Raw genomic sequence first — 14,422 nt, 5'->3', positions numbered from 1 at the left:
ATGGCTTTGTGCAATTGTGACTAGATAGCAGTGGTGGTTATAATGGTGTTAGAAGCCAGTGAACGATAGCAGTGGCTTGAGGCATTGGTGAATATTTGGGCGAGTCTTGGGCAGGGTTTTCTATAGCTACAGAACATGCAAAAATTGAATTGTTATAGACGGAGTCTAGGCCTTCGATTTTCTGTGGATAGATCTATTACACGTGTACTTATAAACAAGATCTTGGTCATTCGCTTTATAATGTAATCTCTGTCGTTGATCTTAGATGGTGAGTTTGAAGGACTAAATGGTCTCTTGAGCTGGGAAATTATGGATAGGTGGAAGATAACTGCAATTATGAATAGGTGGAAGATAACTGCAGCCAACTTTTCATCCACCAAAACTGACTTAGTTTTGTAAGAAATAAAAAAACAGGCTTAGTTTTGTAAACCATAAAAAAACCGGCCTAGATTTGTAAAAAGTCCAAGGTTAAATTTGTAGGAGAAGAAAAAAAAATGAAAGCATAGTGATATGATTTTTAGATTTTTTTTTGATTAGGTTTAAATTCATTGGAGGGTAATCAAGTCTTTTTAAGGGATAAAGTAAGGGTGATTTAGTCCTTTTAAAGATGGAAGGGTAATCTAGACCTTTAACGTGACACTAGGACACCCCTTAACCAATTTGGTGGACATTACTATCATGGCTTGGTCCCTCCAATGGTTTGTGTATTCCACTTCAACGAGATAAGCGAGGGGCTGCATTAGGCCTGAGCATACAAGATTATTAGAGAAGTTCCAATGAAATGAAAAAAACTTGAATCAACAAACATAAAAAACATAAAGAAAAATCATGCTATAAAAAACACAAATTATTACAAAAATAAAATAAAATCCTGCTATCAGTCGATCTTGCACTTGTTTTGATGGAAATTTTTTTGAATCTCGATAGCGATTAGGCAAGTCAAAACTTAACCATTTTATATCTATGGTTTTGATTTCGGGATTGAGATTTGGGATAGGTACATCATGTCTTGTTTAATAAACGTCCCGTTGATGAGATACATGAATTATGGTTGTTTTGACGATGCTATTGAATTCAGCTGTTCGTTGAATTTGGTTGCCGGTACCGATTCAAGCAGTAAATATCCAAGCTGCCGTTTTAGAGTGAACTGGATAATCCTCAACAAGCACCGTGGGTGCAGACGTATTCGTATGGTTACGTTGAAAAGCGAGTGGAAGAGAGTAGAAGTGGAACCAAAAAAAAATTAATCATGTGTCAAGGTTACTTGGCTCCTTTCTCAATTGAACATAATAAGTACAGGCTTTGTTGTTTCACATAACATTCTTCATCAAGTACATGTTCTACCAAAGTTTTGTGCATTTAAATTCTGATGTACATAGTTGAAGTCGTTAATAAAGAAAATTTGTTTATCTGATTCTTACAAAAGAAATTACCTCTTTGTGTTTTCATGTGTGTTCTGTGTTACAACTGGGGTCATTAAGTTTCAAAAAGTTGAATCCCAATAATTTCAATCCGGAGTTCAAAACCCTAAAAACAAAATTGTTTAGAATCCATATACCAAATTTGGTTTACAATGATTTTCTCAGTAATTTACATCCTAGAACTCATCAATAATGGTAAGATGTTTTTGATTTTTTTACTGCATCTCATCAGAACAGAGAAGGAAGGAGAAGAATAAGATCTTTTGCTGCTTCAGAAAAAAAAATAAAAATAATCTGTTGCGTTGCTCGAAGTAAGAGAGAGTGAAATAACTGATCCTAGAGAAGAACCGTGTTTTATCAATGCATCTCAGCCATTAAAGATGGTAAGATCCAATGGTCATGAGTGGCTGTGGCAAACTCTGTCAAACTGATCCAGTTAGCAGATCCCTCCCCTTTATTATAGAAGTGAAGAGTAACTTGTTGATCGAGGTATTCACATGGGTGCACAGGGATTTCCCAAATTGTTTAATCATAACAAGTTAGATTTCATCAATTATGCAAAACAAAATTTGATCTGGTCGAGCTCAGCTGATCTTTCCCTTCTGTAATACAACCTCGGTTGCACAGACCGGGACACTGCAAAATTCTCAAAAAACTAGGACGCAGACACGTATATACATATTTTATTTTTATATATATATATACAACAAAGTCAAGTATTTTGATCCTAAAAATTAATGCTGCATATGTATAAATTTCAGAATAAAAAGAGAGATCGATTTTTTATACACGTCGAAGGTCAAACAATCAACCACTAGTAAACACATGACACAATCAAAATGCATTCATAGAACAACACATGTCCAACCAAAGGTATATGTGATGTCATTTCCAATTCCAAAATCCTAATAAAGACTTAAATGATTGATCTAAATGTTTGTCTTTCTTCATTTAGTTAACAATAGTAAAAATAACACAAAATTGGTTAGAAAGATCAAAATCAACAATTTCTAGGTGAAATGGACAGTTAGATTTTGATACAGTTTAAATGGACAAAAATATAAAAATAGGCAAGATGTAACCAGTTTCATCGTGCCCATTTTCAAATATTTTTTCTTATTTTTAATTTACACAGGATGTATCCAGTTTCATCCTTGCTATTTTTTAAATTTAAGTTAGGATGAAACCAGTTTCATCCTTACTATTTTTTTTTTGGCCATTTCACCCAAACTATTTTTCACTCGTCCATTTGAACCGTCATTTAAAAATATTTGGACAAATGACCCATTTTCCGTAAAAATAAAGGAAGAAATTTAAATGAAAATGAAAAAAAATGCTTTAAATCCTAATCATCGGTGCATCCAAACAAGACGCGCGCAAGACGCGCATATAAGTGCGTCGGACATGCGTCGTGTCAGCGTCCAACGCGCGTCTGTGTCCGACGCGAATCAGACGCGGACACGACTCATAAGACGGAGCGTCCGTGCAACCCAGAATGCAACTGACGCTTGTTTCCTAACATGACTAGTGTCCGTTGGGTATCACCAAGTTTTAAATGATATCACGAGCATTGATTAGATCCAATATCAGTACATCACTTTAAACAATTCATTCGTTAAATTAACTACTCCCTCCGTACCACATATATATAGGCGGAGAGACCAATTCTCTTAAATTAAGAAACATTTTTTGATTTCACAAATATCCATATGTTTTTTTCTGTTTTGTCCTTTGTTATATTTCCTATGTTAGAGACATAAATTCAATTGTGATGATAACCAAGCAACATAAATAAGGGTAAAATAGTTAAAATCATCTTGGAATTGTCATTCCGCCTATCTAATGGTACAAGGAAAAAGCAATATTCCGCCTATAAAATAAGTACAGAGGGAGCAAATTATGTTTATTAAATTATAACCAAAAAAAGAAAAAAAAGAAAACCAAAATTTTGTATCAAATATTTTTACCTCACCAGTGTACTCTGTACCGTACGATCGTAGGCATACGGTCAAACTAAACATTGAGTTCAATTCAATCACCGATGAGGTAGAGAGAAATTTATGTGATTTCCGTGAAAACAGTTAAAATGCAGTACTAACTACTACAGTCGAACCTCGATAAATGAATGTTCTCGGGACCAAGAAAAAATATTCGTTTAGCGGGGTTATTTATTTATCGATAAATGAATAAAATATTCATTTATCGATAAATGAATATTTATTCATTTAGACAACATTTTCTTAATTAAGAAGTTAAATTGTAGAGGAGAAAATGTACAAGTATACCTAGGAAATATTGGTCAAAATTCTTATCAATTATTCAATTAACATTCATTTTCTTTTGAATTAACTGGTGTCATTCCTAATTTATGTTATTGAAATGTGATGGACGTCGAACATCTTTTGAACTATCCTAACGAGAATGATGCAGTTATGGAGTCTCCAACAGACGAAAAAATTATTGAGTCAGTAATAAATAATGAGAATGATCCTGAACCAGATGATAATAGCATCGTACCAAATGTGTCATCTAAAGATGCTTTTCAAGCGATGGTCACATTAAAAAATTACTTTCTACAACACAAGCAAAATATTCCAGAAATTGTGCAAGCATTGCATAAAATTAAGGATACGATGCATTTTGGTTTGGGTGGAAGAAAAAAACAATCAACCATATATGATTTTTTCTGAGTTCATTCATACGTATATTTGTATGTAAAATTTTCTGATTATGTATTTTGGTTTATTTTTATATATAATTCAGTGATTATTCGTTTATATTTTTATAGGGCCTTTAAGGATCCAAATTATTTTATTCATTAATGCGTTAAGCGAGATTATTCATTTATCACCTTGGCCCAAATCAGGACCGAAAAAAATTATTCATTTGGCGAGGTAATTCATTTATCGAACATTTATTTATCAAGGTTCGACTGTAAGTGCTAATATAAACATAAAAAGTGAGCATCTTTTTCTCAATTGAATCATACCATTTCACACTTCGGCTGTTTTACTTCTTTTTTCAGTATTTAAACTATTAGTCTTATTTTCCATGTATAGTAGATCAAACCGAAGTATATGTTAGTGTTGAACAGAAATTCTGCTACAACTCAAAGAGTTTTACGAATTAATAACAAAATTAGTAAATACACACAGTATCCCCAAGCACAAATTAATAAACAACAATAAATCTGCCAGCTATTTGCCCGAAGGCATTGCGGAGCCGAGTGTATCGAATTTCAACGCTCGACATATTATTAGATGGCTGATGTTAGCTATTTTGAGGACCACTTCCTGGGAAGGTGGTAGGAAATTTGATGTTATACTATTTCGAGGACGATGACGACCAGTTTCTCACAGAAGAACGAAATCTCAAAACCCATCGGTGCAAATTAATATGGCGGTGAGTTATTCTTTCTTTCTTTCTGCGATTTTGGTTTAATTGGTTGTTGATCAATCTTTAGTTTGATTAAGTTTTTCTTTTGTTTGTTCACCGGATAATATACTTGTTCCCTGAAATTGAAAAATTGATAAAATCATTTGGCTCTCTTGTTTGCAGCAAACAACTGAATGCAGATCTTGGGCGAAAACAGTATTAGAGACTTCTGTTGTGTCATGTGTGTGATACAGAAAACAAAAGAAAGAGGTACTTCGCAACAAACTAGCCCAGTACATATGTTATTCGAAATATACTACCTCTTTATATTCTTGCTACTAAATTTGTCGATCAACTTATCGTAATTTAGCTTACAGAAAATGCGTCATTTGTCCAAATATTTTTAAAACATGATCCAAATGGACGAGTAAAAACTAGTATGGGTGAAATGGACACCAAAAAAATAACAAGGATGAAACTGGATTCATCCTGACTTAAACTTAAAAAATAGCAAGGACGAAACTGGATGCATCCTGATGTAAATTAAAAATAAAAAAAATATTTGAAAATGGGTAGGATGAAACTGTTTACATTCATGATATTTTTACATTTTTGTCAATTTAAACAGTATCAAAATCTAAATGTCCTTTTCGCCCAGGAATTGTTGATTTTGATCTTTTTAACCAATTTTGTGTTTAGCTTATAATTCATCTTTCAACTCCACAAATTGTTTAGATTAAAATGCCACCCCTTTTTTATCAAAAAAAAATAAAAATACTGTCCAATATCAACTTACTATCTAATATTTTGTATTAATACTGTCCTTGGTAAAGGTCACACGGGCCTAGCAAGGGGTTAATCCGGGATATAGCCCGTCCCTACTTTTTGGTTAATAAAAATTTTGTATAGAAAATTTTGTAAAATTAATGATCAGCCCTCCTCTATTTATGTTTAACCCCTTGTAGTTATAGCATAAATAATTTTTAGCCCAAAATTGTTTAAAATTATAGAACTTTCTTTGTCAAAACCATTTATAATCCCATTTTTTTTCTTTTTTTTTATAGGCAAATTTCACTTAGTCACTAATTATATAACTAGTTCCAAAAAAATTCCTCAACCGCATTCACAACTGGTGATAATCTAGCTCTACCCAAAGAAAATTTATGGGTCCGTCCCTGGTAAAGGAAGAGGATAAAGAAAAGAAGGTGTGGGTTGCTCGTAGAGGTAATTGTAACTGTTGTACTGCTTGTGGTTAGGGGTGGGGTGTGTTAGAATACGGGCATCCAACTCAAAACCAATTGGCAATGAGTGGAGAGGCCCTAAGAGATTATAAACAGCAGGATTTTAGATTGCCCATCAATGTGGGACTAACAATCTCAACAAGCCCCCTCACGGTAGGCTCGTTGGGTCTAACACGTGGACAATTAAATCGGGTGACGCGGAGTAAAGGCGCGTTCAAAGACTCGTCGCAAATAGCCTGGTCTGATACCATGTTAGAATACGGTCATCCAACTCAAAACCAATTGACAATAAGTGAAGAGGCCCTAAGAAATTATAAACCGCATGATCTTAGATTGCCCAACAATGTGGGACTAATAATCTCAAAAGGGTGACGGCTGTGTCTGAGAGGGAGTACTCTGGAGGGAGTAGCCAAGCTTCTTAATCAGTTAATCTTATTAGGGTTAGAGTTAAAGATTTAATCATATACAAGCTAGGACGGTTAATGGGTACCCATTATCCAGAGCAGGACCCAATAGGTTCAGGTCCAAAAGTTGGACCGGTTATCAACTTAGGACTCGATGGATAATTATTCGATTATAGTCGAATATTAACGGTTCCCAACGAGTAATACCCACGAATAAACATATATACTTTTCTAGTTTTATATCTTTCATATTTTTTCCATTTTTCACTTATATTTTTACATTTTATTTGTCATATTAATAAAAAAATAATAATAAATTTTAATGAAAACAATTTAGATTCAAGCCAAAAGGAGAGACACTAATTTTTGAGGTTTCTTTTATAATTTTGTTAATACTCAACGGGATCTCAAGATTTTGTTCCATAAATTTAAAAACCTGACCCGACTTTTATATGCAGGATCTAGTCTAGTACTCGGGATGACCTGGACCCGATAACAGCCCTAAGATTATAGAGGATATATGGATGGCTAAGATCATACCTAAGATATCTAGCTATATTATCTAACGCTACAGATTAGTGTTATGTTGTGGTCGGTTCAGTCTGTAGGACACTTAAAACTGTTGATCTAACCGATGGATGAAGGGTACTTTCCAAACTACCACTGACCATTAGTTGAACTGTTTGGTTTGGTTCGGTGGTGGTTTAGTCGATTTCCTTCGTATCCATCGGCCCAAATTGTATTGTGTGCGGCCCTCAATCAGATCAATCACATTGTCGAGCACCAGATTATGAGAAAAAAATACAAGTCATAATTATTCTCCCTCCGTTATTCCTGGAAAAATAAACTAAAATGAAAAAATAATAATATCTCGTTTTTTAGGAAACAGTTAGTAATATTTTGAGGGGATTCCTTTTGCTAGCCCATGTAACTCAACTCACATGGTTCTCAACGGGTTAGACCAATATAGTACTCCCTCCGTTTTACAAAGATAGTCCGTTTTGACTTCTCAGAATATTAAGGAGATCATACTATTTTACTTGACTATCCTTAGTTACTTACCTATTTTATTTTAATAAAAATGCTAGTAATAAAGACTATCCAAAATTATTGTGAGAATTATAAATACGAAACATAAAAGAAAAATTTAAAAGATATCGAATTTACGAAATATAAACTTTATAAGGAATTTATTTTTTATAGTTAAATGTATTTTTTCTTAAAAGGAATGAATGATATATTTGTTTCCTAAATTATACTAATTTCTTTAATATTTTAGATTGGGTCATGTTAAAAATGGATTTATGATTATAAAGAATTCAAGGGTATATTAGAGAGTTCATTGAAAAAGTATGACTATAAACAGAAGCTGGACACAATTTTGAAACTGACGAAAAAGAAATAGAGGACGGTCTTTCAGAAACAGAGGGAGTACTAGTTTATATGAGTGAAATCTCTTATAGGAGTCGAATCTCCTTCATTAACACTATCCAAGGAGGTAGAGGGCATGTTGTGTGTATATATGCACAGGAATTAGATTGGGTTTTTTTTAGTGAGAACCGAATCAGCGACTTCATATGTATTATTGATCAAAAAAAAAAAAGACTTCAGGTGTATTAGGATTTAGGAGGGTATACCCTGGGCTTAGGCTAAGTCCTATGGTCTTCTAATATAGCATTTATATTGGAAATTGGAATAACCTCCTAAGTCTTATAGAAGTTCTAATTTAACATCTAGATGCGCTGAATGGAATAGCGAAAAGTAGACGCGCTGAATCGAACGATGAAAAATCGTCGGATCAAAAAATAAGTTAATATACGCTAAACTAAACTGCGAAAAGTTAATTTTCTTTGCGCTGAACCATTCAGCAAACTATTTCACTACTAGCTGGGATGCGAGATATATATCTGGAAAGAGAAATAGTATTAAAGAATAGGCAACACTTTTTATGTAGTATGCAATGATTTTTGGCTAATCTAGCCGCCAAATCAAGCCCAGTGGACTTAATCTTAGTGTAGAGGAAGGCTCCAGCAGTACCAAGATTGTTTTCCTTACTAAATTGTTGATGATGTCCTTGGGCAGGATTTTATGGCGTTACATAACCTATTTGGTGTATGTGAAGATGAATTCCCGGCTTTAATTTATACCATCTTTCTTGTTTTTTTGATTGACGAATTTCGAACACGGTGATTGGTGTCACCCAGTATAAGTTTACCCCTATGATTTAACTCCATTGGAATAAGCTATTGTAACCATGTTTTACTGCAAGCTAAGTTTAAGCTTCGTCCTAATTGGATTCTTTTCATTTCTTAGACAATAGTACGTGTTTTTCAATTGGACTAATTATTTTATGTTACTGGCATGTAGGTTTCCTAATGATGTTTTAGCGAATCCAAACACTGGTGCACTGATCAGGTTACTTGCGATGTCTTACTATATATAGTATCTTCTGAAAACACCAAATTTTCTCTATCATCAAATTTAAGGTTTCTTAGAGTGCAAAAAGATCTACACACCATGAATGATCATATCATGAAGATTGAAATAGTATCGAACGAGTCCATTAGACCCTCATCTCCAACACCCGATAAGTTCAATACCCATATCTTATCCCGGTTTGATCAGATTTTTCCACCATATTATGTCTCTCTTCTCCTTTACTACCTAAACTTGGATAGTAATAGCAGCAGTCTCGGCAATGATGAGAAGGATAAGAACATCATCTTCTCGGAATCATCCCGGCATCGTTGTGATGTTCTCAAGAAATCATTAGCTGAGACCTTAACCAGATATTATCCGTTGGCTGGAAGGATAAAAGATGAAAAATCTGTTGACTGTAATGACAAGGGTGTGGACTATATCGAGGCCAGAGTGGTGGGTAGAGTATTATCTCAAGTTATGCAACTCGCAAGTTCTGATATTGGGGTTATCCAACCATTCCTAGCCTTTGATGAGCCTTATGGAGAGACTGGTTCCAACTCCAAAGCTCTCTTAAAAATCCAAGTCAATGTCTTCGATGGTGGTGGAATGGTTATCAGTCTCATCTACTGTCACAGGATACTTGATGGATCTTCGTTCATTAATTTTGTGAAGGATTGGGCAGCCATATCACGCAGTGGTTCTAGTACTCATGGTGATGAACTGAAGGTTGCGGCAGTTGATAAGCCTTGTTACGTACTTTCTTCTATGTTCCCGCCAACAACTTGTATGAGTTTCGGCGAACAAGAAAAAAATACAAGAGTCAACCAGATTGTGGCGAAGAGAACTGAATTAATGACTAAAAGATTCGTGTTCAAGAATTCTAGTATAGCTAAATTGATGGAAAAGTGCATCCATGACTTAAATGCCAATAAAGGATCAGATTGTCAGGTCGATAATGAAGAAGAGAACATGCATCAGCTGCCGACACGATTTGAAGCACTAACTGCCCTTATATGGATGTGTTTCATGGATGTGGATCATCATTTCAAAGTAAAACAGATAGAAGATGGTGTCACCCCTATCAACGCTGTTTCTACACCAAAGCAGGTGCAGAACATAACAAATAATGTAATAAATTTGAGGAGTAAGATGATTCCACCCTTGCTAGCTAATAGTTTCGGGAACATGACTGATGTTGCCATTGCAGAAGTTTCCCGTTGTCTAACTGGTCGTAATCTTACCAACAACGGGAACGGTTTTCATGATCAAATTAGTCAATACTACCAAGAGCTGGTGTCCAAGATTAAGAATTCCATAAAGTCGGTCGACAATGAGCACATGAAAGCATTGCAAGGTAATAAATTTGCAATCTCATGCAACCGACTGAAGATACACCAAGGATTCGGGGAAGGCCATACATGTAATGTGTGACCCTAAGACTACAGAGTCGTTAACGTTTACCAGTAGGTGTAGGTTCCCCATTTATGAAGCAGACTTTGGATGGGGAAAACCACTTGGGCTAGCATCCGTAAAGTATCTGTCCAAAATCATGTTGTGTTTATGGATACAAGTTCAGGGGACGGGATAGAAGCATGGGTAACCTTGAAAGCGGAGACATGGTTGAATTTGAACGTCACGAGGAACTCCTTGCGTTTGCTTCTTAAGATTTCATCATTTCTTCCCTTTTGAGTTTTCTCTCCTTAATTTATGTATGGTTTGTGTTGTTTGTCTGGGTCTTGTTTGTGGTAGGTTGTTATCTTCCGTTCCTGTTGTATGTTCATTTTGCGTTTATTTTCTTTCGTTGGACTCTTGTTCCGGCTTGATTTTTTGTAAGGTGTGATTTGGTCTTCTTGTTTGATGGTTTGGAGCTTCCTTATCTGGGCGACTAGTGCGAGAGAAGTGCAAGAAAGTATAATGGTGATGAGTGGGGTGTTTAACAAATACAGGTAAAGTTCCATCCACTAAGTCGAAGACTAGCAAAAGTTCATGAAATCTGAACTTTACATTCACAGCACAGTATACAGTAATTTTTGCACCAAAACCAAGTTGGGCCTCAGATCCACGGGAGGACTAAAAGTCATTGGACCAAAGCCAATTAAAGCCAACCGACTAGTCTCGGTCAAATTCGATGGCTTTATTTGGTTTCATTTGCATTTCCGCATCCAATCCATTGCAGTGTGGATTTCAAATTTGGCATCTGCATCCAATCCATATCGAACGGATTTTGTATTCAATGGATGCACGAATGGACGGATTGGATGCGGATAATCCAATAGTTTTGTTTTAGTTAAAATTTATAGTAAAGAAAATAAGCTGACACAAATGACTCCTTATAAAACCTACATATCCTATATATGTATACACATATAAATATGTCATGTACAACACCCCAAGCAAATATCTTAAAAATTCAAAAATGGTCCATAGTATTTTCTAGAACTATATAAATTCCCTTAATTTAACAGAGATGTATGTCCAACGGATTTTCAAGGTTCCATCCGGCCCGATCCGTTGTCCGTTGGATTTCAAACATTTCATCCGCATCCAACCCATTAACTAACGGTCCGGACATCCATCCGCAAATGAACGGTTGGTCCCGGTTAAATCCGTGGATTACGGTCCAAATGCTCACCCCTAAGTAGAACTTGATATTGGTCGTCTATAATTTCACATAAAAGTTCATTGACAATTCAAAAATAATTTCCATGTACACGAGTTACGTTAATTATTTGGTAAAGATATCCTTTTTGCGGTAGAAAACGGAAACCACCGATATATCAACACATAATTGGAAACTTTAAACTAGAATCCCATTCCGGCCGATGTATATTACCTATAAATATAAACTGGTACTAGGGATGGTCATGGGGAGGGTATGGGCGGGGATCTTGTATCCCAGTCACTGCCCCGTTCAAAAAAAAACCCACACTCTCCTCATTACCCGCTTGATCTGGGACGGGGCGGGTATGGGAAATACCCGTACGGGGCGGGTTTTTTACGGGTTACCCATAACATTAAGCTCAAATATGATGAGTTAATTTAATAATCAATACCTAAGTTCAACCAATAATAATAATAATTTAAAATTTCAAACTCATAAATTCATCGTAAAACAAGCAAAGAAAAACAAATTGGTCTATAAACGAGCATCACTCATTTTAGTTCTTAATTATTTCTTATCAAGTATCTTCCTCCATGTTGATCACCTCATCGTCTGCTTCAGTTTCTTCCCAAAATGTTTCACCATCGAATTTTGATCCACCTAACCAAAATAAGAAAGTGTATCATATAACCATAATGATGTATTAAATGTAAAAAAAACATTTCAATAAAAAGAGAATTTCATTACCATTCAGCATATCCCATAGCCAGTCTTGAGCGCACATCAAAGCTTCCAACGTTTTTGGATGAAGTCTATTACGTTGGACACTCACAAATCTACCTCCGGTACTAAAAGCTGATTCGGAAGCTACCGTTGAAGTCTATTAATGATATCTTATACTTTTACCTTTTCTTTTATAATATAATATAATTTCTTAGTTTAAATATAATATAAATAATTAATGATATCTTATACTTTTACCTTTTCTTTTATAATACAATATAATATAATTTCTTAGTTTAAATATAATATAAATAGTTAATGATATCTTATACTTTTACCTTTTCTTTTATAATATAATATCTTAGTTTAAATATAATATAAATAATTAATAAAAATATAAAATCCTAAAATGGGAATGTACGGGGCGGGTATGGGGCGGGGACCTAGAATCTCATCCCCGCCCCATCCCCGCTTCACTAATTTCGGATATTACCCAACCCCAACCCCATTTGTACGGGTAAAATCCTACCCAATAGGAACGGGTACCCACAGGGATGGGTTTGGGTGGGGCAAATGGCCATCCCTAACTGGTACTGTATTAAAGTAGAATTCGACTTATTTATCCAGCCTATATATATCATATAAACCTACCTTTTCCTAGATACATCGAAATCTGGTTTGGTTTTGTAGTTGTAAGATTTCTTACAACTACACTCCACTTAATCTGATTATATCTCTATGTCATCATCATGGACAATTATTTTATTGATTGAGTATTCAAATCACTTACAAGATAGATGGAAATCTAACAACAACTCTTCTTGAAACCTAAACTCACTTTCTCTCTCTTCCAATCCCTCTTACAAGACTTGTCCTAGAATCCTCACAGAAACAATGACTCTCTCCTTGATGTATTTTCAAATGTTGTTGTAGATAGTGGTGAAAACGGGGTTCTTTTCGAACTTGTGAAGGTAACTTTTTTTTTTTAGATTTAAATAAATGAAGGAAATTAATTTTTTGATAGTAATGTCAAGATTTTAGAAGGATTAAGGCTCAGGATTCACTACCACTTCAAGTTGATTGGTTATAAATAATATTTCAGAAATTATTATTAAGCTCTTTTTCTTCTTAAATCACTTTTTAATTTAAAAGGTGTCCAAATATTAAGTTGTAATCCTTATGCATGATTTATCAAAGAATTATTCTAAGCATAAAACATCAAACTGATTCACAACTAATTTAGAAAACCATTTTATCTTTTTTTTTTTATATTTATCCAAGTGAATTAAATAAAGTAAATAATTAAAGAAATTATAAATAAAAATATTACCAATCAAACATGAGTGAATAGATCCTCCATTGCCTCAATCACCAAGAATTTATCCTCTCATCATGTTGGAAAAATACTCAAAAGATTTTATTAATGCTCAAAAGTTGAGTACAAATGATGAAATAAAAAGAAATCGTTTTAAGACTGTCCTTTGAGACACACAGGAAGCGTAGGGAAGAACGGCACTTCAGAAGTGTTGTAAGATCGTCGCGGGAAAGGAACTGAGAATTGTCGCAAATATGCGACCCTAATCAACGACTTTCCTGGACTGTACAATGTTCTTCGTCTTCAACTACACCAGCAGAACTCTTCTCTTCTCTGCGTGATTTTCTTTTGATTCTCTCGACTCCTAAACTTTCCCCCAGACTCTCCAAACTTGCTAGCTTCAATTGTACGTGTATTTATAGTGAATTGAGGCCAAAAATACGACCATTGATTGCGTATATACTCTCTTTAATTCGATTATTCCTTGCTGCCAAAAATAGAGAATAATTGCCATTTAAAGAATTTTCTCACGCCAACTTGCTTCCTGCACGCTCCCATTCGACTCATTCACGCCTCAACACTCTTCCAACGCCAGCAGAACTCCTCCATGCACACAAGAACTTCAATTTTTCTCGTGTTACAGTACACGTGCTCTGTTTTGGGTGTGTGAATCATCACGCGTTTTCCAGCCAATTCTGATCGAATCCACTGCTCAAAATGTGTTCCTTAACCTATATCACATCTCTCTTTCAAATTTCAGTCATTGAATCGACCCATAACCCCTTCATTTTTTTGATCAAACTTCTGCCAGTTGAGAATTTCATTTCCCGCCAAAAAACAGTTTTCAAACGAAGAAGAAAGGGTGTCCCCCTATCCTGAACTGGGGTGCGAATAGAATCTGCCTTGGGGGTGACCTGGGG

General features: G+C 35.0%; 1 protein-coding gene across 1 annotated transcript; it reads left to right on the top strand.

The window, feature by feature from the left end:
• The first annotated feature begins 4,690 nt into the window (after nucleotides 1-4,690).
• On the top strand, nucleotides 4,691-10,720 carry LOC113308076 (salutaridinol 7-O-acetyltransferase-like). The gene is made up of 3 exons (XM_026556546.1): nucleotides 4,691-4,823; nucleotides 4,980-5,066; nucleotides 8,809-10,720. The coding sequence occupies exon 3, from the start codon at nucleotides 8,959-8,961 to the stop codon at nucleotides 10,291-10,293; it is 1,335 nt and encodes a 444-aa protein (XP_026412331.1). The 5' UTR covers nucleotides 4,691-4,823; nucleotides 4,980-5,066; nucleotides 8,809-8,958; the 3' UTR covers nucleotides 10,294-10,720.
• Nucleotides 10,721-14,422: the final 3,702 nt, after the last annotated feature.

This window comes from Papaver somniferum, chromosome 9 (genome assembly GCF_003573695.1).
Source record: "Papaver somniferum cultivar HN1 chromosome 9, ASM357369v1, whole genome shotgun sequence".
In the NCBI taxonomy this organism is placed as follows: Eukaryota; Viridiplantae; Streptophyta; class Magnoliopsida; order Ranunculales; family Papaveraceae; genus Papaver; species Papaver somniferum.
Note: the sequence above shows the minus strand (reverse complement) of the source record. Positions and strands in the feature narration are given on the sequence as shown.

Excerpts from the sequence above, each read along its gene's own strand:
- LOC113308076 (XM_026556546.1), top strand. The coding sequence starts at position 8,959 with ATGAATGATCATATCATGAAGATTGAAATAGTATCGAACGAGTCCATT.